The sequence below is a fragment of the Myxocyprinus asiaticus genome, chromosome 31, assembly GCF_019703515.2.
Source record: "Myxocyprinus asiaticus isolate MX2 ecotype Aquarium Trade chromosome 31, UBuf_Myxa_2, whole genome shotgun sequence".
Taxonomy (NCBI): Eukaryota; Metazoa; Chordata; class Actinopteri; order Cypriniformes; family Catostomidae; genus Myxocyprinus; species Myxocyprinus asiaticus.
In genome coordinates, this window is record NC_059374.1 from 19855440 (window position 1) to 19881731 (window position 26292).

Consider the following 26292-nt stretch of genomic DNA (forward strand, 5'->3'; position numbering starts at 1 on the left):
ATATTTGTGTCCTGTAGTTCTTATTTATTTTGCAATTTCTTATGTATAATTCATTATAACGTTTTAAAATGACTGGATTGTATTGTATGTATTGAACTCAAGACTTTTTTCTATCACTCCAAATAACATTTCGATCAATTCTACTGTTCTATTGAAGCTTTAAACAAGATTTCATCGGCAACACATTGAAGTTATTTTTAAACTATTCTTGCTGTTGTAACACTCAATATTTGTACACAGTTTCCTCCCTTGAGTTTTTAAATCAAAATCTCACAAAACCAAACTCTGTCAAACTGCTTAGATGTTTGATACTCCCTTATTAGCAGCAAGAATTAAACTTTTCATATGCCTGTTGACTTCAGGGATATAATATTAGAATGCTAATTGAGAAAACACTCCAACTGCTGCCCACTGCAGTGGTGTCGGTTTCATGGCGTTCCACGAATGACCAAATAATTTTGGTAAACGATCCCAAAAAAATTACATCAGCATGCAACACCCTTCAGAGAGACTAACGTATACAGTATACTTCAAACAGTTTAATATGTATTGATTACATATTGCTCAAAGACTGAACTGAAACACTCTTCTTTTACTTCCAAAATTGTAATTCCTAAGGGAACTGAATGATTTTTTTAGAGCCTCCTTGCTGCCTGTCCAACTTCATAATTAACATTTAACAAGCATATAAAATGCAAGTTTCAAGATTCACTTTTTTATACATTGTGTTGAAATTGCTCATAAATGGCAAATGTAAATACAATTCTAAATCTAAAAATAAATTTTATTAATGTTAAATGTAGGGCACAACAGTGCTAAAGGTCCCCTTAAAGGGATAGTTCACCCAAAAAAGAAAGTTCTCTCATCATTTACTCACCCTCATGCCATCCCAGATGTGTATGAATTTATTTCTTCTGCTGAGCACAAATGAAGATTTCTAAAAGAATATTTCAGCTCTGTAGGTCCTTACAATGCAAGTGAATGGTGACCAAAACTTTGAAGCACCAAAAAGCATATAAAGGCAGCACAAAAGCAAACCATAAGACTCCAATGGTTAAGTCCATAGCTGTGTCCCAAATGACACACTATACACTTACAAAATATACTGTGCACTCAGCCATGTAGTGTATGAATTTTTAAAGAGTAATATCGTCCCTAATGGAACACTTACAATTTTTTTACTACACAGAAGCATTCGCTGTTTAACAGCTGATGGAAGTGATGTTTCAAGGGCATGTGATGTGTTGCCGCTAGCTTTAGCGCGTTAACCAACCTCAGTTCAACACTTGTACAACATGCATATTCACACAGCTTTGGGTGATGGTAAAGCATTCAACTCACTGAAGTTTCGCTAGCTGCTACATTCTTCATTATTTACAACTGTTTTATCAGACCAGCAGTGCAGCCAAGTAACTCACCCTTTCTGCTATGTATGGCACACCATGTCCATTGAGTGCATGAAGTGTCCAACATTCCACACTCTGTTTTGAGAGTTAAAAATGTGCATCATCTGGGTACTTAATGTACACTTCTTTTTGCTGCATTTTATTTTCTCCCCTTTTCTCTCCAATTTGGCATGCCCAATTCCCAATGCACTCTAGGTCCTCGTGGTGGCGTAGTGACTTGCTTCAATCTAGGTGGCAGAGGATGAATCGCAGTTGCCTCTGCATCTGAGACCGTCAATCCGAGCATCTTATCACATGGCTTGTTGAGCGCGTTACTGCGGAGACCTAGTGCGTGTGGTGACTCATGCTATTCTCCGCAGCATCCACACACAACTCACCACGTGCCCCACCACAAGTGACCACAAGGAGGTTCGCCCAATGTGACCCTACCCACCCTAGCAACCGGGCCAGTTGGTTGCTTAGGAAGTCTGACTGGAGACACTCAGCATGCCCTGGATTCGAAACTGTGACTCCAGGTGTGGTTGTCAGCGTCTTTACTTGCTGAGCTTCCCAGGCCCCCTTTTTGCTGCATTTTAGGGGTTAACATATTACTCGCACTACTTACACTACAAAATGGCATAGAATAGTGCAGAAGTGTGCAGTTTGGGACACACCTCATATCTTCATAAGTGATATGATAGGTGTGGGTGAGAAACATCAATATTTAAGTCCTTTTTTTTCTATAAATTCTCCTCCCTGCCCAGAAGGTGGCAACATGCACAAAGAATACGAATCGCCAAATACAAAAGATGAAGAATGTGAAAGTCTGGATTGATAGTAAAAAGGACTTAAATATTGATCTGTTTCTCACCCACACTTATCATGTACTTATGGATTTCTTTTATGCTTCCTTTATATGCTTTTTGGACCTTTAAGTTCTGGCCACCATTTACTTGCATTGTATGGACCTACAGAGCTGAAATATTCTTCTAAAAATCTCCATTTGTGTTCAGCAGAAGAAATAAAGTCATACACATCTGGGATGGCATGAGTGTGAGTAAATGATGAGAGAATTTTCATTTTTGGGTGAACTGTCCCTTTGAGTAAAATTAGTTTTTTTCTCTGGTTGCAAATGTCTTTTTATTGAATATAGATATCAAACAGGAATATGCAGAGGTAGTTTTTTTTTTTGTTTGTTTGTTTGTTTGTTTTTTTTTTACTACATGACATCCGACTGGTTCAAACATGAGATTACGAGTTTGAAAAGATGCAGACATTATTTAAACAAGCAGGATACAATGTGAACGCAATAATTATTGAGCTTCTTAGACACAAAATTTGCATATTAACAAATATCAACTCAGTATATAAGCATTTAATATTCTGTGCACCAGTCTCTAACAATTACATTTTATCATTCACAATCCAACATTGTTTCTGTTCACTTCCTCATTAAATATTGTCGAGTGTATATTTTTAACTTTGATTTTTCTACGGTAACTTTATTAAACGTTTCAATCAAGGCGTTGTCAAGCCAAAATAAACTTGATCTATAAACTTTCTTTCATTGTACTTAATGGTCTGTTGCTGTAGCTATTTAATTTAGCATGCTGCTCCATTGTCTGGTGTCATTACAACAACACAGTAGCTATGATGCAAGATATCTGCTGCTGTTGCAGTCTTAATTACAACAGTGAGGGTTACTTGCCCTTTTACATCTTCAGTCCGAGTTCGGTTATGACCTCTGCTCTGATCTCTGCACTCACACAAGTGTGTTTGTGTGTGTAAATAGACTGTTTAGGTTTTATTTAGAAATGTGGACACATGGGCATAGATTTGTTTTGATCATTGTGGGGGGGGGGCTCTCCCCATCCTCCTGGAATCTACGCCCCTGTGTGGACATAAAGACACATTTGAAATAATGAAAACTCTTACTGTATTTATATCCAATGTTTTTCAACAGTTTTCACCTATTTGTGTGAATATACCCTAGAATATAACATACAGTTTGGTTTTGGAAAAAAGCATATCATGCTGGTTTTTTAACAATGTCATAGCTGCTCAGTAACATAACTAACCATAAAAAAATAAAAATGATTTTGCCAACCTAACACAAGGCAAGGCAGACTAGCAACTATAACATACCTCCCTGTAAAGCATTAATAGTTGAAGAGCTACTAAAACATTTTAATATCTCTTTAAATTATGCACTAAAGCGGTTTCATCTCAATATGAAAGATCTGAATAATCCAGGTCACCGTTTTTTTTTTTAATTACAGTACATGTATGTTTTGAATTTTCACAATAATCTCTTTAAATGATAAAAACCCACAATATGTAACATGGAATAAGACTGTGATTCCAGCCATTTTTTCCACTAGTGTAACACTTCAAATACAGGTCAATATCAAGGCACTGAATGACTTGCATGATTATGACATTTCCTTTTTATCCTGTTTCTGGCAATAATTCAAGCTCTTGTAGGCTGGCAGTGACTGGAGTTGGCTGCCTCCCTTGGGAGTCGAATCATAAGATCAAGTTATCAGGACTTGGCAAATAGATGGTGTTGTGAACGTGTGCATGCGTGCATGTGGTTTTGTATTTCATAGAATTTGCTGGCAACACTTAGATATACACAGTGGGATACAGTTAAGCAGGAGTCTGTGATGTCAATAAACAATAAATAGATAATGACTCCTGAGCTGGTAGGTGAGCTTTGGTGAATTAAATCTTTGTTTCAGTGATACCAGAAGTTTTTCTAGAACTAGTGGTTCTCAACTGGTTGGTCGGGACCCCAAAATGTGTCACAGGTCAGTTCTGATAGGGTCAAAGACATAAAAATGCTTATATATATATATATATATATATATATATATATATATATATATATATATATATATATATATATATATATATATATATTAGTACTGTGCAAAAGTTTTAGGCACATAAGAATCTTAAGGTGGTTATTTATATCTTCAGCTTTAGTGTGTCAATAGGAAATATACATTTATACTCCCAAACATTACTTTTTTAAATAGAATAGAAGAACAGGGAGCACTGCTACAGATGGCATGGCCCCCACAGAGCCCGCACTGGGATTACATGAAAAGACAGAAGCAACTGAGACAGCCTAAATAGACAGAAGAACTGTGGCAAATTCTCCAAGAAGCTTGGAACATCCTATCTACTAACAACAAAGAAAAACTGTGTCGAGGTGTACATAGGAGAATTGGTGCTGTTTTGAAGGCAAAGGTGATCACACCAAATTATGATTTAGCTTTTTTTTTTTTTTTACTGGACTTTGTATGACGTCCCCATTATGCGAAATGTTTCACAAGTTCTTAAAATGTTTGCACAGTACTGTATATACATATATATATATATACACCGATCAGCCACAACATTAAAACCACCTGCCCAATATTATGAAGGTCCCCCTCGTGCCACCAAAACAGCACCAACCCGCATCTCAGAATAGCATTCTGTGATGATATTCTTCTACCACAGTTGCACAGAGCGGTTATCTGAGTTACCGTAGACTTTGTCAGTTCGAACCAGTCTGGCCATTCTCTGTTGACCTCATCAACAAGGCAATTCCATCCGCAGAACTGCCCCTCACTGGATGTTTTTTGTTTTTGGCACCATTCGGAGTAAATTCTAGAGACTGTAGTGTGTGAAAATCCAAGCAGATCAGCAGTTACAGGAATACTCAGACCAGCCCATCTGGCACCAACAATCATCCATTTGATTATCTAATCAGCCAATAGTGTGGCAGCAGTGCAGTGTATAAAATCAAGCAGATACAGGTAAGGAGCTTCAGTTAATGTTCACATCAACCATCAGATTGGGGAAAAATTGTGATCTCAGTGATTTGGACAGTGGCATGATTGTTGGTACCAGATGGGCTGGTTTGAGCTCCCGACCAAAGATTTTCCTAATCGACTAGTTGTCGCATGTTTATGATATTAATTTAATTACTCAAACCATTTTCTGATGCCCCCCAAAAAATATATATTTGAGTTCCAGGGCTGCAAACACGGTTCTACATTACAGAGAAATACTAAACCGTAATAATGAACCTTTAAAATATACGTTTTACAAGCACACGCACGAAGCAAGCTGCAGTGACACAGGCAAAAGTGGTAATGATTCTGAATGTGTCGGAAAAACCAGCAAGGACATTGTCTGAACATTTTGTTAATTTATAGAGAGAAATTCACATTAAGTTAAACATGCAGTAAGCTAGGCCCTAATTTAGCTTCCCCACAAACAATTGATAAGCCTAATAGCGCATATTTATCATTTTATCGGTCATGTTAAGTGGCTAACGTTAGGCTACTTACATGTTTCAAATGATAAGTCATGTTTGAAGTCGATGAATGATAGGCGAACGTTTGCCTGCAGAGTTTGCATGTCACCTTCTTGGGGTCATCCTTTACCCTCTCAAAATTATCCCACATTTTGGATTTCCAGCCCAACATAATTAATTACCACATGGACCAGCCTTGTAAACGATCATGTCTGTCCGTCACTGACTGCGTGACTTTGCCACTTCCTGTGGAGTTTTTATTTTTCTGTGACCAACCGACCAATCAAAACTTGGTCGACCAAGACTCTTCTCATCGACTAACGTTTGGTCGACTATTAGGGGGCAGCCCTATTTCAGTATTTCTGTAACTGCTGATCTCCTGAGATTTTCACACACAACAGTCTTTCGAATTTCCTCCAAATGGTGCCAAAAACAAAAAAAAAACATCCAGTGAGGGGCAGTTCTGTGGACGGAAATGACTTGTTGATGAGGTCAACAGAGAATGGCCAGACTGGTTTGAACTGATAAAGTCTACGGTAACTCAAATAACCACTCTGTACAATTGTGGTGAGAAGAATAGCATCTTAGAATGTTATTCTTAGATGCGGGTTGGCACTGTTTTGGCGGCACAAGTGGGACCTACACAATATTAGGCAGGTGGATTTAATGTTATGGCTGATCGGTGTGTGTATATATATATATATATATATCAAACTCTACATTATCCACAATGTGCATGTTGTGCAAATTTAAGGGACATTTTTGTCTATTTGTGTAAGTATAAGCGTCATTGGCAAATAAGGTTATCTGAGGTGATAAAAATGAGAAATCTTTTGAAAATCTAGTTTAAAACTTGTGTGGAGTTTGTAGAAACACAATATTTGTGTCCATTTTGGTTAGTTGGTTTCACAAATATTTGAAAAATAAATAAATAAATATATATATATATATATATATAGCATTTAAAATAATAATAATAATAATAATTTAATGACTTTAAAAATGTCATGTGGTGTAACCATCAAGTAAAGGGTATTAAAATACTTTCCTTGCACCTTATATGAAATGAACTTAATCATTTATTTCAAAAACATTTTCAAATATATTTTTCAAGGTAAAAATATATATTGTTTTACAAATATCAGGAAAGAATAACATGTTTTCTCAGGGACCTGAACAAAATGTTCCTTTTCATAAAAATGCCAAAATATTAATATTTAATGATATGACATAATACTACTAATAAAATATAGACGCAAGCAGCAATTGCAGGGCCAAGCACTCCAATGTATATAACGTACGGAAGTGTCACTGGACATCATTTATTATGAAGAAAAGCAGCATAAAAAAACATAGGTAGAATTGCTCAAATTAAAATACAATTAATAAACAATTTTAACCAATAGGTGGCGCAGTCACCGAGTTTGCATGGTAAGGTCAGGGTGTGGTTATTATGACACACTCAAAGTTTAATGAAAAAACAGTAAAGTGTTGCAGAGATACAGCCTCAGATGCTTTTTGGTGACTTGCCATCAAATTCGTTGGTGCTATTCGAAAATCGTTTTGTCTATAGAAAAGCTTTTGATAACATTTTGTTGTGTGTCCCTAGATGATTAAAAAAAAAAAAAAAAACTTTTGTGCAAATGGCCCAGGAGGAGTTCGAAAAATTAAGTTTTCAATGAAAAGTCAAAATGGCGGACAGGAAGTATGGCCGAAATTTGGTATCAGTGTTTTCGGCATGACCAAAGGAATCAGTGACAGGATAATAGGCAAAAATAATCAAACATTATAATAATTTTTATACATTTCAATATACATTTTGACCACAAGGTGGCGCTGGCCCAAAACTTTACAGGTACGCTCAGGACATAGTGTCGATTATGCATACCGAGTTTCATAAAAGTACGGCAAGAAATTTTTAAAATACAGCATTTTACGTCAAAATTCAAAATGGCAGATGCCCAAAATGGCCGACATAGGAAAATTGGCATGCATCAATCATTCAACTCGGTATGCTCCAAGTAATCTAAAGAGACCAGCTTCATAATGTTAGGTCAAACTATTCAGAAGTTATTTATTATTATTATAGCTATTTTTCATATTTCATGACCACTAGGTGGTGCTGTCCCAAAACTGTGCAGGTACCCTCAAATCATGATGGCTATGACATATATCAAGTTTGGTATCAATACACCTAAGTGTGGCAAAGATACAGCCTCATGACCATTTTGGCATGCTTGCCGTCAAATTCGTTGAAGTGTTATTCGAGAACTGTTTGGTCTATCATAAAGCTTTTAATACATTTTTGTCCCCAGTGTCCCTAGATGATACACAACAAATTTCATGCAATTTGGAGTTACGGTTTAGGAGGAGTTCCAAAAAGTATTTATTTTGGAAAATTCGAAATGGCGGAACAATAGTGTGCATTCGACTCTGTTTGTATAATTTTGATTCTAGGTCTTACGGTTCAAAAGTTATGAGCATAAACATAAGTGCAACTTTGAACAGTTGGTGGCGCTACAGCATTGGAGTTAGAGTAAATTCCTCTATTTGTGTGCCAAATTTCATAACAATGTACGGTTCAATGGGCTGCCATAGACTTTAATGGTGGAAGAAGAAGAAGAATAAGAACTTGAACGAATACAATAGGTGCCTACACACTTTCAGTGCTTGGCCCCTAAAAATTCCACTTCACAAACAGTCTGTTTTGTTTTTTTGTCACATGAACCTACATGTTGGTTACATCACATGACAAAAGTTTTAGAAAAATGTATCATTTTAAAATAAAATTGTTTCACAGCTTTCTTTTTTTTTTTTTTTAGAAATCATAAAATATTATTCTTCAGTACCAATATATATTTTTTTCAAGAATTTCAGCTTTTAAATGGGACTTTTTAACCATTTCTGGACAGTTACACCACATGAAAACATCAAAATGAACTCAGTAACTGAAAACATGTTCATCAAGGAGGAGGTGTATTCAAGTAATTGTTTTGTAAGAATTGTATTTTTAATGTATTTTTGAATAATTTAATAGATCTGGACAAAAAATGAGCATCACGTCATCGACCCATAAACAATTTTGGAACTGTGTTGGGTCGCCACTTTATGTCCAATGTAAAATCTGGGTCCTGAAGCAAAACCAGTTGAGAACCACTGGTCTAGAGCTCTTAAAATGGTCTCATATTAATATAATACTTTTATAAATGTAATTTAAAAACATCACCTCTTGCCATTTTATATCAGTCAATACCATCAAATAATTTTAACAAAATACTATCCAGAATGGCTTGATGTCATTTGGCATTTTCCCCATTATGTGTTAAAAGAGAAATCGTCAGGACAAACATTACAAATAAAAGTCTAATACACATATTTCTGTCCACACAAGATAAACTGCAACTGAAAAAGATTTCTGATGGCAAAAAAGGCATTTTCATAGATGGCAAGTGAGCCACCACCTGCAGGTTTGGTTCACAAGGTCTTTTCATCTTCTAGAGCTCCCTTTGTCAATCCAGGCAGACATAGAAAGCCTCTGGAGGATGTGTGTCTGCGCAGCTGAGTGAATATACAACATCTTCAGGAAACAGAAAAAGAAGAAAAAGGAAGTAACAAAATAGAGTCTTTCATCGGGAATAACAGGTCTGGGTCATTTGAAGTCTCCCTGCCAAACAGTTTTCTTTTTGACGTCTAGGTCAGCGAGCAGCTATATTATTAATATTTTTTTGTATCTCAGTTCATGAATTGCGTGTAGCCCTCCGCTCCTGTCACAATCACATCCATCCATATTCTCATAGCCTCTGCAGAGGGCGCAACCATGTAGTAAAGTCTGTCGTGGGTCTTCACACAGAATGTCAGGGAGGGGTTGGGACTCTAGATTGGAAAAGAAAGAATCAGATCAGCAGCGATTCCCCTGTAGAGTACGGAGTTGGGCATTAAGGACATTAAAGGAATAGTTCACCCAAAAATGAAAATTCTGTCATGATTTACTCACCCTCATGTCATTCCAAACCCATATGACTTTAACCTGTTGCAACAGGCCTTAAGATTTTCACTGAAAAATGGGTGAATTTTTGAGTTATTTCTCACCAAAACCAACTTGGAATATGACGTACAAGCAGCATGGACCATTTATGTTATTTTTTTGAGCTTTAAAAGATAGTCACCATCAACTCCCATTGTATTGCATGTATGAAAAAATATTTACCCTTTTGTGTTCAGCATAAGACAAAGACAGGTTGGGAACAACATGAGTGTGTAAATTACAGTACGACAGAATTTTTTGGGTGAACTATCCCTTTAAAGGGTCCGGCTTCAATACATTCAACAGCACTTTTTAAAAACCACGATTTTAAATGTATTATTTGTTGTGGTAATCAACATTATGCCACAAATGTGTCGATTGAGCTTATCTTGTATTAAACCTGGAACATTCCTTTAAGGGCTTTGAATGCCTGTTTACACACTGCTTGGATGATTACCTGACTGTGTTTGTGTTTCAACTGATTAATCGAAAGTCAATAAGATAAATCAATTTAATTGTTAAAGGGATAGTTCACCCAAAAATGAAAATTCTCTCATCATTAACTCACTCTCATGCCATCCCAGATGTGTATGACTTTCTTTTTTCTGCTGAACACAAACAAAGATTTTTATTTATTTACATTTCAGCTCTGTAGGTCCATACAATGCAAGTCAATGGTGACCAGACCTTTGAAGCTCCAAAAATCATATAAAGGCAGCATAAAAGTAATCCATAAGACTGAACAGGTTAAATCCATGTCTTCAGAAGCTATATGATAGGTGTGGGTGAGAAACAGATCAATATTTCCACTCACTTTCACATTCTGAAAGTAGAGATTTATAATAAAAAAGGATTGAAATATTGATCTGTTTCTCACCCAAAGTGATTTCATCGCTTCAGAAGACATAATAAACCACTGGAGTCATATGGATTACTATATTACTATCAGCCACACTGAGCAGGACTGTGTGAACGTGTGTCTGGTTCTTTCTGCTGATGTGCCAAAAGATGACAAAGGATTTCTTTGTTGCTAAATCCTAAAGTATGATTTAACTAAATCATCCGCATCCATTTCTTGCATTGATGAAGCTGCTGGCTCTGCATTCTATCGCTTTATTATCTAAATATTCTGACTTTAATCTCATAATGCTATGACTTTATTCTCAAAAAAATACAACTTTAATCTCGTAATGCTACAACTTTATTCCCGAACTTTTGACTATTTTCAAAATATTATGACTTTATTCTCAAAATCTTAGAATTAAAATGTTTTCCCCATGGCACTAAAATGCCGTCGTAGTACTAAAATACTCACTCATTGACATTGGTCCTGATGCAAGTTACCACACAGTAACAGGCACACAATACTTCCCTCGTGTAAACAAGATTTCATGACGGTTTAGTGTATAATATAGTTCAATTACCCACTCTAGATAAACATCTGATTATTTATATCCGTCAGCCCAGGAAAAATTTGATGTAGTAATCCAAATGTCACTTTATTTTCTGTATAGTCAAACAGTACAGATGTGATGAAAACTCAAAGCATGTCTCCCGATGAAGTCACACACACACACACACACACACACACACACACATATGTGAAAAGTACTAGTCCTGGGAAAAAGTATCTAAAATGGGCTTTAGTACCTGCAGTGGGAAAGGGCCTTATTATGCTGCCTTTATGTGATTTTTGGAGCTTCAAAGCAGCAACAGAGCTGAAATATTCTTCTAAAAGTCTTTGTTTGTGTTCAGCATAAGAATGAAAGTCATACACATCGGGGATGGCATGAGGGTGAGTAAATGATAAGATAATTTTCATTTTTGGGTGAACTATCCCTTTAATGATAATTGATCATTAATTTTGATACACTGTTGCATATGCAGAGAAGCTGCCAAGAAAAGCTTGCTCAAATGTGATAATTAGTTATCCTCATCAAAACGCTCATTATTTAAAACAAACAATTACAAACAATATGACATTCAGGCTAAAACATGCACTGGGGAAACAAATCCAATGCAAAGGGGACTCTGACACTCTCTAATGTTGAACTATGTTATATCCAGATTATCTACACAACTTTCTGTTAATGTTGGTTATCATTTAGCATTGTATGAAAAGAAACTGACAACCAATAAAATACCTGGAAAAACTTCTTCGATGGGGCCATTAGGTTATATAGACATTAAGTATTCTCAACGTACACTCCCAAGCATACACACCCACAAACACAAAGGTGGGAGTAGTTAAGAAAAATGTTGTAGGGAAATGGATGTAGGTTGTAAATGTCATTATATTTTCATCACTGGCAACTGTGCAAAAGAAAACCAATAAAGAAACTAAACAATATCCCCTTTTATAATTGGCCTCAGCAAAAGTGCAAATAGTACAGTTATTCAAGTAAGGGGTAAGTTACCAATATAAACCCAGACAGGGTAATTAGGATCAGGGGGATCTTGTATAATCCTTAAGGGTTTCATTTTGCGATAATGACCGTACATTATTCCGCTTATTACACGGCTATTTACTTACCAAATAAATAAGTAAATGGACATGAAATATTGATTTGAGTTGAAACTATTTCATTCTGAAATTAGATGATTATTTGATCATGGTAGTGGTCAAATATACAGTTAGTAAGAGGTCATTATACAAAACATGTATGACCGCAGAATGGAACAGTTCACCAATCACAATTCAGTATTCCACAGAGCCGTGTAATAAAACAATACAAACTTGGGTTTGTTAATTATTCTCAAAGGAATACGAGAGTAAGTGTGTGACATATGCAGGTATTAGACCAATTTCCTTTGAACAAACCAAAGAGGGCAAAGCACATGCAGGATGGAGAAGTGATACATACGTTTGTCAAATTCAGATTGAAAAATCCTTTCTGTGAACACAGTCGGCAAAGCAAACGAGTGGGGGAGAATTGACAGCAGAGTTACAATATAAGATAAGAGAGACAAAAGAAGAAAGAAGCAAACAGAAAAAGATCAAATGAAATGGTACAGCAGGAGAACAGAACAGAAGAACAGTGTGAAATGTGAGTTGAGCTTGGCTTTCCGTATACGTGGGCCTTTCAGCTGACAGGGGGTCATACCTTTGTGGCACTGCGTAGATGATCATAGTAAACCTCTTCGATGGCCTGGAAGTAGATGACGCCTTTCAGTTTGCTCTCGTGTTTATCTGTGAACAGGAATAGAGACAGTCAAGCTGACACAGAGTTTAAAAACAAATGAGCACCGACTCCCCTCGAGAATAATAATCTGGTTAGCACCGATTTGACCTTGTTACTGTGGTGCAACCCCTTCGTTTGTGGTCTGTGTTGGAATAAAGAGTGAGAGCTCATGCTTTGCCAAGCTCTACGGCTGGGTGATGAGCACGATTTCTTTAGCATTGCAGCAGATTTCATCACCATCAGATAGCATGCGCACGGGCTTCTGGTTATTTGTATGCCCCTGGCTAACCCGAGGCTATCGGAAATCATGGCAGCCACTGTGAGCTTAAGAATTACTAATTATCCGTATCCCCCTACTGCTGGATTCACCCACAATCCACTCTTTGTTCTGCCCGTGTTCCTTTCCCCGACCTCAGGGGGGACAAAAGCGTAACAACGCATTTGCAAAGCTACATTTGCATAGTGCACAGTTAGGAGGATGTTAGAAGGGCGACATACCGGCGTAGTAAGAAAACGTCCTTTTAAGGCGATCAAAGACGAACCAGCGCTTCCTCCAGGATTTGATCTTGCCTCCCATCTTGATGAGATAGCCCTTGCACATCTTTTCGGTGAGAATGACCTGGTAGCATGTGTCCACGTTGTGACCTGAGGACTCGATATGGGAACGGAGGTCAAACTCCTCTTTGCGAATGGGCAGGTAGCGTGTCATAGGACGGGCCTGGGAAACAAAACAATATTGACACATTGATGAAACCCTGTGTGATTAACTTTTCTCATGAAACCTGTTAAGAAAAGGTCCTGGTCTAACCAAATCAAAATTTGCATAAAAAAAATGAAGCCTACATTTAAGACCATCATGGGTTTTTGCCAGAGGTGGGTAGAGTAGCCAAAAACTGTACTCAAGTAAAAGTACAATTATTTAAAAAAAATAATAATTACTCAAATAGAAGTAAAAGTACTAACAAAAATAATTACGAGTAAGAAAGTATCCAATTAAAAAAGTACTCAAGTAGTGAGTAACACTTTCACAAATGACATAATAGACATTAACTCCCCTATATTCCATTACATAATATACATTAAACAAGTATTACAGAATTATTATTATTATTAGTGGAAATTCTGTCATCATTCACCATCATGTTGTTCCAAACCCGTATGACTTACTTTCTTCCATGCAACACTATAAGGAGATATTAGACAGAATGTTAGCCTTGGTCACTATTTACTTTCAGTGAATGTGTTTTTTTTTTTCTTCTCCATATTTTGAAAGTGAATGGTGAATGAGACTGTCAGTCCCTAACATTCTGTCTAACATATTTTGAGTTCCACATAATACAAAGGGTCACAAGGGTTTGGAACAACATGAGGGTAGGGAAATGATGACAGAATATTAAATTATGGCTGAGCTGTCACTTTAAAGGTATAGTTCACCCAAAAATGAAAATTCTCTCATCATTTACTCACCCTCATGCCATCCCAGAAGTGTATGACTTCCTTTCTTCTGCAGAACACAAATTAAAATGTTTAGAATATATCAGCTCTGTAGGCCAAAATTTTTATGCTCCAAAAAGCACATAAAGGCAGCATAAAAGTAATCCATAAGACTCCAATAGTTAAATCCATATCTTCAGAAGTGATAAGATGGGTGTGGGTGAGAAACAGATCAATATTTGTCATTTTTTGCTAGACATTCTTCTCCCTGCACCCATCACATCACTTCTGAAGATACTTATTTAACCACTGGAGTCTTATGGATTAATTTTATGCTGACTTATGTGAATTTGTTTAGCTTTAAAATGTTGGCATCCATTCACTTGCATTGTATGGACCTACAGAGCTGAGAAATTCTTCTAAAAATCTTCATTTGAGTTCAGCAGAAGAAAGAAAGTCATTTACATCTAGGGTGGCATGAGGGTGAGTAAATAATGAGAATTGTAATTTTTGGGTGAACTATCCCTTTAAGGGCTCTTGTCAGATCTGGATGAATTTGTCAATAAGATGAGAGGTTTGGAAACATTTCTAGTAATTATTACAGTGAAAACGTGAAAATGTCCTACAAGGACATTATATATAATGCTGAAATATAAACCAAAGCAAGATTATGCTTTATTAATGCCTACTTTCACTATTTCATAGCTTTTAAACTCCTGTGTGAATTCTTATTTCAGTGTAGTTTTCAGTGTCAAAAGAATTTAGATCATTAGTTCTGTACAGCAGTACCGCCGCTCTCTAAATGCAGTGCGTAAGGCACCAACTCTGGTCGTGGAACACTTGCTGCGTCTGAAACCGCCCTCTACACACTATATAGTGCACTATTTCTAATGTCCGCCATTTTGTAGGAGTGTCTGAATTCTGAGTGAGCCACCCGTTCCCTACTTTTGTTCACTCATTATTACCCACAATCCACTCTAATTTCAAGTGTACATTTGATGTGCACTCAACGACGGTTAATGGCCCACAATCCACCACGGGGAAGACGTATGAGCTGGGAGTTTACTGCTTCCTTCACAGTTAATCCGCCTGAAGTAGCTGCAATAGTTTTCAGTAAATGCGTAAATACTGCTCATGACATAAGGGACGCGGGACAAAGTGCACTTATATATTGCTGCACTGATTTAAAAATTTACACTTAAAACTGATGTCATAAGAGCCCAGTTACATTATCACCCTGAAAATTACCATCACATTACACAGAAAAGCCCACGTTAGCATTAGAGCCAAAACTTACCTCAGTGTGCTGCCTTAAATTGAAGCTGAGAATTTAATCTTGAAATATCTGCTTGACTTGGTGTTAAAAGAAGGCATTGCATGACGAAACTATTATTTTTTTCACTGTGCGGAGCAAAGAAAGTGTTTCACTTTGAAGAGTTTGATGCTGCAGCATTGATGACTTGAGTGACAGTCTGTGTCAGCATGTGCAGCTGTGTGAACTTCCGTTCTCATAAAACGGGGCAGTGGTGGCTTGGCGGTTAAGGCTCTGGGTTACTGACTAGATGGTCAGGGGTTCAAGCCCCAACACCACCACGATGCCACCGTTGGGCCCTTGAGCAAGGCCCTTGACCCCATCTGCTCCAGGGGTGCCGTATCATGGCTGACCCTGCGCTCTGACCCCAGCTTAGCTGGGATATGTGAAAAAAAAGAATTTCACTGTATATGTGCAAATGTATTTGTGTGATAAATAAATATAATTATTATTATAAATTATTAAGTCCCATTCAATAATCTCTCAATAAATTACACATTAACTAAAATTAAACCCAGTAATGTAACGACAGGAACGCCGCCCATTGTAAAGAAGTAAAAGTAAAAAAATGTCATTAGAAATTTACTTGAGTGAGAGTAAAAAGTACCCACTTTTAAACATACTCTACAAGTACATTTTTTTCCAAAAAGTTACTCAAGTAAATGTAACGGAGTAAATGTAGCGCATTACTACCCACCTCTGGTTTTTACATTGTGACACGCTACCCCCTAATTCTCTTTGCTGTAATGTGTTTGGATATTTTACTTTTACTATTTTTATTGTTTTCGGTGATGATTCTCATTATCGTAACAGTAATTTTTGGGGGTATTTCAGTAAAAAACATGCTTTTGCACAATGATGTTTAAAATTAAAATAAGCGAAAATTAAAGGCACTATCAAGTGAGTATGACAATAATGTATAATTACTTTTTAATGGAAATAATATATGATTTTTTTTTTTTTCACATTGTGCTAATGAGAATTTCAAATTTTTGTAATTCTCATGAAAATAATCCCAAATATAAAAAAAGTCTTAACTTCCCTAAAAATAGGCTTCAAAATAAATTTTTTTTTTTTTTTTTTTTTTTTTTTTTTTTAAGAGTACAAAAGGACCAGGACATTTTCTTGACATATTTAATGAGAATCGCCCGGCTAAGCTTACACTGTAAAAAATTACCAGGATTTTACAAGATTTAACAGTAATTTCTTACGATAAAATACTGTATTCATAATTTTACTGTAAAATCAATGCAGGCCAAGTCATTTTCTGCCATAACACAACAAACAATAAAAAAAAAGAAATTATAATATAACACTTCATTGTGGGAAAATAGTGTTTCATTTAAAGTCACCATTATGGTGTTTAGTGTTCCCTTTGAATGGGAACTTTGACTTCTTCCAACTGGTGCAATTGTTTATGAACACAATATATTGCTTTGAAATGCATGGAGGAACTCAGTTTAGTGATTGACTTCAAGTCTGGTCACAATATATAACCACCACAACTTCATGCATTTAAAAGTAATGAAATGTAGTTATTTTAAACAATCAATGATGAGGGGATGTATGCAATAATTTGATTAATTTATTAAAAACTTTTAATTTCACTTTTCAACCAGGCATGGATCGATATCAACACTCTACATACAAAACTCAACGATGCTGACAATAAACAAAGATTGCAGGTTAAGAATATACATTAAATAATTGTGATCCTACAACCCAACATTGCTAAATTCCAGTCATTCCATGGCCCTATTCACTACAAATTCACAGTATACAGTTCTATCTTAATAATAAACTGCAATTATAAATAAATACTACCGTTAAATATACTCTGAAAGTCATGCAACTAGTAGTCAGGAATTTACTGTAAACTCACACTGAAATGTTTTACAGTGTAGATCTAAAAGTTTGTATTTTAACACTGCTAAAAATGTTTCAGGTAACTTAAGCACAAAGACAAAACTACTATTTAATATGACTGAATCAACCTGTGTTCATAAGGTTACACCAACCAAAGTAATTTTTAAGGGTTACATTAAGCAGAAATAACTGTAAGGCAACAACTGAATGTATGCCCTTTTTACAGTTTATTTCAGTATGAAATAATTCATTAAATGTCCCTTTGTATCTGATAAACTGTGAAAGATGAGAGAACAATACGTGTAGTTAATTTCTGCAGTATCAATAGTACAGTGTACCGACTCAAAATATATCTGTGCATTAGGCCTTGCAGTGTAAACCCAGCCTAGTTGATCTACCGCTGTCTATTATTGTTGTTAATATAAAAACAATATTGATATGAGAAATCCACTCACCTCTCTTAGCTGGATAACTGTAGTAACTTAAACGAGCCCTCCATAATCAAACATGAACATACAGTCCTAAAGAAAATAACTGTACAGCTAATTATATTTACAAGCCTACTTCTCATTGCAATTCCAAAAGCATTAAATCAGTATAATGATTTCTCATTTCTTTTTTCTTTATTACTTTTTTACAAATTTTACTTTTCTTAAGTATTACTTGAGAACATGAGTCAATGTACAAATAACAAATGCCATAAATATATATATATATATATATATATATATATATATATATATATATATATATATATATATATATATATATATATATATATATATATATAGCTGCACTGATTTCAGGTCAAATATGTCATTACAGCTAAAGTTGGTTATTTTTTTCCATATTAAAATACATGAAAGTTGAATCCATGACCTCAGAAGTGATATGATAGGTGTGGGTGAGAAGCAGATCAATATTTCAGTCATTCTTTTACTATAAATCTCCACTTTAACTTTCTTTCACATTCTGAGGTCATGGATTCAACCACTGGAGTCTTATGATTACTTTCATGCTGCATTTATGTGATTTCTGAAACTTGAAAGGTCTGGTCACCATTTACTTGCATTGTAAGGACCTACAGAGCTGAGATATTCTTCTAAAAACTTTTGTTTGTGTTCAGCAGCAGAAAGAAAGTCATACACATCTGAGATGTGTATGATTTACTCATATGAGGGTGAGTAAATGATGAGAGAATTTTCAGTTCCCTATCTGTCACTCACTCAATATTGTGTCGATGTAGTGACACTAGGGGTCACTCTTGGGAGCCCGAGACATCTCTGGTCTTTGATAAAAGACCAATGAAAATTTTTGAGTGGTATTTGCATGCCACTCCCCCGGACATACGGGTATAAAAGGAGCTGGTATGCAACCACTCATTCAGATTTTCTCTTCGGCACCAAACGGTCATGCTCACTGAGCTGAATACTACTGTTCATTCACCTCTGCTGGATCTGATGGCGCATTTCAGCGGCTTCTCCCTCCTCTGCACTGGTGCACTGCAGAGAACGCCCCTGGGCGCTTCGGCAGAAAAACAAGAGAGTATATTTTCTGAAAGAGATTTGGGGACCCCAATGGGATCGTCTCTGCCGGGTAACCCCCCGCGGACCTCCCATTCCCCAGCACGCTTGTCTGCCCCAATCGGGCTTCCGGATGAGTTCGCCAGCTTGTCTCATGGCGAGTCTGGCTTCTTGTTCGGAGCCCGCGAAGATGATGAGCTCTCGAGCGCAGCATCCGGAGAGCGGGCTTGTCCAGTCGGACGCAGAAGCCTCAGCTGGGCTTCCCCCTTCAGGGAATGATTGCCCAGTCACAGGCCGATGCCGAAATGATGGACATGCTTTCCCGGGCGGCCGCGAGCATCGGGTTAGAGTGGAACCCTCCGTTCTCCCCTGAACCCTCGCGGCTTGATGATTGGTTCCTGGGCTCACGGCGCCGCTCAAAGCAGCCACGCTGTGCTCCAGTGCCATTCTTCCCGGAAGTGCACGAAGAGCTGACGAAGTCGTGGGAAGCACCTTTTACTGCCTGGGCCCGATTCCGCAGTTCACCCGCTCTCACTACCCTCGATGGCGGGGCGGCCAGGGGCTATACGGCGATTCCCCCGGTGGATAAGGTGCTCACGGTGCACCTATGCCCGCAGAGCGCCGCCACCTGGCGCGGACGCCCTAAGCTCCTGTCCTGCAGGTCCACCAAGCCAAGGCGTTGAAAGAACTGCACGAGGATAGTTCTGCCCCAGATTTGACGCAGGAACTGCACTCGGCGACCGACCTCGCTCTCAGAGCGATGAAAGTCATGGCGCGGTCTCTCAGGCGGATGATGGCCACACTAGTGGTCTAGGAGCGCCACCTTTGGCTCAACCTGGTCGAGATGGGCGAGGCCGACAAGACACGGTTCCTTGCTGCCCCCATTTCCCAGGCAGGCCTATTCGGCGACACCGTCGAGGACTTTGCCCAGCTGTTCTCGGCGGTGAAGCAGCAGACAAAGGCAATCCAGCACATCCTGCCCTGGCGTGGCTCAAGATCCTGCACCCCGTCTGCTCGTCGCCAAGGGCATCCCCCTGCGGTGACTGCACCGGCTCCGCCGCAGCCCGCCCCTTCGGCCCGGCCCTGGCGTGGAGCCCACCGCAGGAAGCAGACGCCACCCGTCTCACAGCCAGCGCCTAAGAACCCACAGAGGTCCTCAAAGTGCCCCTGAGACGGGCGACCCAGGGACGAGAGAACCCACTCACGTGGAGCTGGTAAAAAGACCACTCCATTCCCCGGTCGAGGGCCGGGCGGAAAATCTTTTGTTGCCTTTTTGTTTGATTTCGCCGCATGCCCAAGTGGCTGCGGTACCCAACAGTTCAGCAAAAGAGTGGCTTCCTTCCTCCCTGGGTCACATACCCGGTGTGTATGGTCGTCACCACGACTACCATCCACGGGTTTTTTCTTGCAGGATTGGCGCTCCAGTGGTGGCCTTTCCGCCCCTGAGCGCCCAGCTGTGGCACACAGCCGCCCCCAATGTGGCAGTCTCCATGGGTTATGAGGACAGGCCTCTTCCTCCCCCGTCCCAGGCTGTTCCGGGGGTGGTCACAAGGAGCCAGGTAAGTGCTTCGATGTCCCTAGACTCAGCACGGCCACGACGTGGTGTGGCACCTCGAGCTCCACCCCACCGCGAGGCCCCACCTGCCGGTACGTCCGACGACGTTGTCCCCTTGGTCCCCCTTGCGCGGAACTTGGACGCGTGGCTCATGCTTTCCAATCCATCGCGATGGCTGATCCGGACCACAGTGCTTTCCTTCCTGCAGGAGAGGGTGGAAGGGAGGCTGTCCCCTTCCACCTTGAAGGTGTACGTTGCCGCCATTGCAGCACACCACGACGCAGTCGATGGTAAGTCCTTAGGGAAGCACGACCTGATCATCAGATTCCTAAGAGGCAGCAGGAGGCTGAATCCCTCCAGACCGCGCCTCGTTCCCTCATGGGACCTCTCTGTAGTTCTTCAGGGTCTACAGAGAGCCCCCTTTGAGCCTTTGCAGTCAGCCGAGCTTAAGGCACTCTCCTTGAAGACTGCCCTCCTGACTGCGCTCACTTCCATCAAGAGGGTAGGTGACCTGCAAGCGTTCTCTGTCAGCGAAACGTGCCTGGAGTTCGGTCCGAGTTACACTCACGTGATCCTGAGACCCCCGACTGGGCTATGTGCCCAAGGTTCCCACCACCCCTTTTAGGGACCAGGTGGTGAACCTGCAAGCGCTGCCCCAGGAGGAGGCAGACCCAGCCCTGTCGTTGCTGTGTCCGGTGTGTGCTTTACCAATCTATTTGGATTGCACGCAGAGCTTTAGAATCTTTGAGCAGCTTTTTGTCTGCTTTGGTGCACAGCGGAAAGGAAGCACTGTCTCCAAGCAGAGGATCGCCCACTGGCTCATTGACGCCATAACTATGGCATATCTCGCCCAGGACATGCCGCCCCCGGTGGGGCTATGAGCCCATTCTACCAGGGGTGTAGCGGCCTCCTGGGCCCTGGCCAGAGGTGCCTCTCTAACAGACATTTGCAGAGCAGCGAGCTGGGCAACACCCAACACCTTTGCAAGGTTCTACAACCTCCGGGTGGAACTGGTTTCATCCCAGGTAGTGGCACGCAACACAAGCAGATAAGCCCGGGATAGCTGGCCGGGTGTATCGCTTGCACATAGCACCTTCCACCTCCTTTTGAGCTGAAGACGTGTGCCATTAAGTCCCAGTAGTGTTCACAAACTTTGTTCCCTGGTTGACTTCCTCCGAGCCCTGTGGCAGTCGAGTTTTCAGAGAGACTTGCTGCCGGCCCAGTACACGTGCTAACTAAGAGTCCTGTTCTGGGGTAGGTGCTCCGCATGTGGCGGTTCCCTGTAAGGCTAACCCCATGCGATATATATATTCCGCTAGTTCGTTTCCGTGTTGGCAAACTGCGCCTTCCTAGGGCAGAGCCCCTCTGCCCCAGTCTCCATGTTTGTAGTAACTCCTCCCCCGTTGAGTAGGATCTACCTTGAAGACTCTCCACATGGTCGGAAAGACCATGTGACGTATTTTTCCACTTAAATACCCCCCCCCTTTGGGTGAGGTGTGGTCTCCATGGTGTCTTCCCCTTGGGACCTGGCAGCCCAGTCGGATAATCCCCCTTCTTTTTTAGGGAGTGGAAAAGAGAAGGGGAAAAGAGGCCATGACTGGGTTAAGCCTGTCTCTATCTTTTGGGTAGTTGACTTGTCCCCAAAGGGCCGTTCGACACTCATAACTATGTTGGGGGAGGTTACGTGTCGACCTGGTGTGCTGGCTATGAGGCACACAGTAGTCTGCCCACCACACACCGCCAGTTCACTAACACAGTTCAGCCAATTGTGGTGTTTCGTATAGGGACCCCTAGTGTCACTACATCGACACAATGTCAAGTGAGTGACAGATAGGGAATGTCATGGTTACTTGTGTAACCTCCGTTGCCAGATGGAGGGAACGAGACGTTCTGTCCCTCCTGCCACAACGTTGAACTACCCGCTGAAATGGACGGACCTTATATCAGCTCCTCAGCATAAAACCTGAATGAGTGGTTGCATACCAGCTCCTTTTATACCCGTATGTCCAGGGGAGTGGCATGCAAATACCACTCGCCAATTTTCATTGGCCTTTTATCAAAGACCAGAGGTGTCTCGGGCTCCCAAGAGTGACCCCTAGTGTCACTACATCGACACAACATCTCATTCCCTCCATCAGGGAACGGAGGTTACACAAGTAACCATGACATTTTGGGTGAACTGTCCCTTTAATATGTGCTGACAGTTTTATGTTGTTTCCCCAAACTTTTAAACACTGTGGTTCTGTGGCACGTGTTTGCATCCTCACCAACCTTACATAGCAGGATTGTATCAACCAATTTTGTGAGTTTGAGGAAGTAGTTTCTGTTTTTGACCAATGGTAGACAGGGGAAGTGTTGAGGAAAACAAATATTATTTTTCCAATTCTGTTTGATGACTCTAGCAGTACAGAAATTATACGCTGCAGCTTTGACAGAGCAGGAAAATTATGTGAAAATAGCACATTTTATCAAGAAGGGCAATAAAAAAAGAATGGAGTTCCAGTACAGCAGAGAGCTCCGACTCCTCACCTGAGAGAAGTTTTTGGCCCTCATCTTCACCTCCTTCTCTATGAGCTGCTGCCTATGTGTTGTCTCCTCTTGCAGTCTCTTCTCAGCCTCCTCCCTTCTCCTTCTCTCTTCGTCCAGCATCAGTTTACGGGTATGAGTTTCTCGCTCCTGACAAACAGGGGCAGCAAGGGGAGTGGTGATTGGACACAGCTGGGATTCATGATAGATGAAGATACTTTGCATTTACAAGTTGTATTGATTTTATTCCGGTACTGGTGTATTGGTATTCTGATCATGTGAGAACGTTGACTTACTCTGGACTCTATGAGTCGAGCCTTCTCCAAGTGGGCCTCCTTCAGCATTTTCTCCATCTCCTCAATCTTCAGAGCATCCATACCACTAGCACTGTCAAACACATTAACACAAATCAAATCAAGTCTCCGTTATCTATACAGAGTCATCTGTTTGGTCAATGATGTACTGAAGACCAATATCACTGACACTTGTGGATTACGAAATATCTTGTCATGTGAGAAAATACAGCTGGACAGCATATATAAGCATGAAAATTTGCAGTGAGACATGCACATAAGGACAATAAATATTGTAAATGCAAAAGCATAATACATTCCTTTAGGCCATTTAAACCTAGTATTAACATTCGTTTTAGAAATGTACATGCATGTCAAATGGTTCTACTGTGAGCACCTGCGATTGGACTGTCAAAAGGAGGGTCTCTAATTTTGTGACTAAATACATCACGTACTATGTCAGTGTGTTACTGCATGTTTATAATATATACAAACAAAACAAACAAACCTAGAAAAGTTAGCAAACAGTAGCTTCCAAATATTTATACTATACTCATTTTAATCTCACCACAAATGTGACACTTCGAGCGGTATGCCTATTGTTATTTTAGTTCTGATCAGTGTTATTTTCATTCTTATAAAATAGTCTGATTAGGGTTTATTACATTTTTGAGAGATTAGATCACAAAATATTTTGGATCCCATTTAGACCTGTATTAAGAATTTAAATGTACTGGAGACCAGTTGTGCTGAGACTAGTTTTTTGCAAAATATTTCATCATGTGTGAAAATACAAGCATGAAACTTTGCAGTGAGACGTAGAAATGAAGCATAAGTCAAATATAAACATAGTAAAAGCAAAACGCTTAATGCATTATTTTAGAGAAGAATCGCAGACATTGCTGTAGTTATTGCTTAATAAAAATAGAAAAGAAAGCATAAACAAACTGTTCGAGTAAACACATTTTCTCCTGAGAGAGAAACAGCTGAAGGCTGTCTTACAAAGTTGTTGTGCCCGTGTCCAGATACACTAGCTTCACCAATTATTCTCACACTGCACTTCACAGGCTTTTGTTTACAACATTTTCACACACTACTCCCATGATACACCAAAACTTGTAACTTAAGACAACATGTCAGTATCAAGTTGCAGTGTTTACACCTAATTAATTTCAGGCTTTGCCAATTTTACACAGTTAAAATCATACAAATATTTTCCTTTTGACTCATCAGTATTTTGTAAAGGTCAGAGTCTGATGAAGTCGTAGATGTGGAGTACAGTACTTCATTACCATTTGTTCATACAGTGGGGTTTGAGACCACAAGAAAAAAATGCTTCTATTTAGCATTTTTTTAAATTTAATATCATTTTTTATTACAAATTATATTATATTATATATATATATATATATATATATATATATATATATATGTGGAAACACTTTACAATAAGGTTCCATTCGTTAAATTTAATGCATTAGGGAACATGAACTAAAAATGAACAATATATTTTACAGCATTTATTAATCTTTGTTAATGCTAGTAAATAAAAATAAAATAGTTAATTGTTAGTTCATAGTGCATTAACTAATGTTAACATATACAACTTTGAATTAAAAAAATTTATTTTACACACACACACATATATATATACACACACACACACACACACACACACACACACACACACACACACACACACACACAGTACTGTGCAAAAGTTGTAGGCACTTAAGATGTTTCACAAAAACGTTTGTCTTAAGATGGTTATTTATATCTTCAGCTTTAGTGTGTCAATAGCAAAAATACATTTTAGACTCCCAAACATTACTTTTGCAAATAGAAAAGATTAGAATAGAACAGGGCGCTCTGCAACAGATGGCATGGCCCCCACAGAGCCCCCCACTGAACATCGTGTCAGTCTGAGATTACATAAAGAGACAGAAGCAATTGAGGCAGCCTAAATAGATAGAAGAACTGTGGTGAATTCTCCCAGAAGCTTGGAACATCCTATCTGCTAACAACCAAGAAAAACTGTGTCCAGGTGTACCTAGGAGAATTGGTGCTGTTTTAAAGGCAAAGGTGGCCACACTAAATATTGATTTAGCTTTTTAATGTTTACTGGATTTGTATGATGTTAACTGATAAATGAAAACTATATATGGCATTTTTTGAAGACATCCTCACTATGCAACATTTTTCAAAAGTGCCTCAAACTTCTGCACAGTACTATATATATATATATATACATAACTGTGCCTCAAACTTCTGCACAGTACATTTGAGGCACTTTTGAAAAATGTTGCATAGTGAGGATGTCTTCAAAAATAATGCCATAAATAGTTTTCATTTATCAATTAACATCATACAAATCCAGTAAACTTAAAAAAGCTAAATCAATATTTGGTGTGGCCACCTTTGTACAATTGTGGTGAGAAGAATATCATCTCAGAATGCTATTCTGAGATGCGGGTTGGTGCTGTTTTGGCGGCACGAGGGGGACCTACACAATATTAGGCAGGTGGTTTTAATGTTGTGGCTGATTAATGTATATATATATATATATATTATATATATATATATATATATATATATATATATATATATATATATATATATATATATAGATCAGCAAAACAATTTGAGTGAAAAATGTTCAAGAATTTCTTAGAATTTGGAATGTCCTTCTTTTGCTTAATTGACAGCATGCACTCAAGATGGAATGGATTTCAAAAGTTTTATGCAAAACCTGATGATCCTATTATTCAGCATGATTTGAGTGTGCTTCAATGGAAGAAAATAAAACTAACCTTTCATTAAAATATTAACAATGTTAAAGTCACAAATATTGCTAATTTAATTAGTGACCTAGAAACCTAG

General features: G+C 38.9%; 1 protein-coding gene across 3 annotated transcripts in view; it reads right to left on the minus strand.

Annotated features, from left to right (window-relative positions):
- Window positions 1-6355: 6355 nt before the first annotated feature.
- LOC127422203 (pleckstrin homology-like domain family B member 1) overlaps window positions 6356-26292 on the minus strand; it is a 122412-nt gene continuing 102475 nt past the window's right edge. For all 3 annotated transcript variants that reach the window (XM_051665535.1, XM_051665534.1, XM_051665536.1), the window contains 6 exons: window positions 23416-23506; window positions 23123-23269; window positions 13402-13621; window positions 12826-12911; window positions 12586-12615; window positions 6356-9570 (listed from right to left, as the gene is read on the minus strand). In XM_051665535.1, the coding sequence (XP_051521495.1) occupies window positions 9430-9570; window positions 12586-12615; window positions 12826-12911; window positions 13402-13621; window positions 23123-23269; window positions 23416-23506 (715 nt within the window). In that variant the 3' untranslated portion in view covers window positions 6356-9429. The remainder of the gene's footprint in view (window positions 9571-12585; window positions 12616-12825; window positions 12912-13401; window positions 13622-23122; window positions 23270-23415; window positions 23507-26292) is intronic.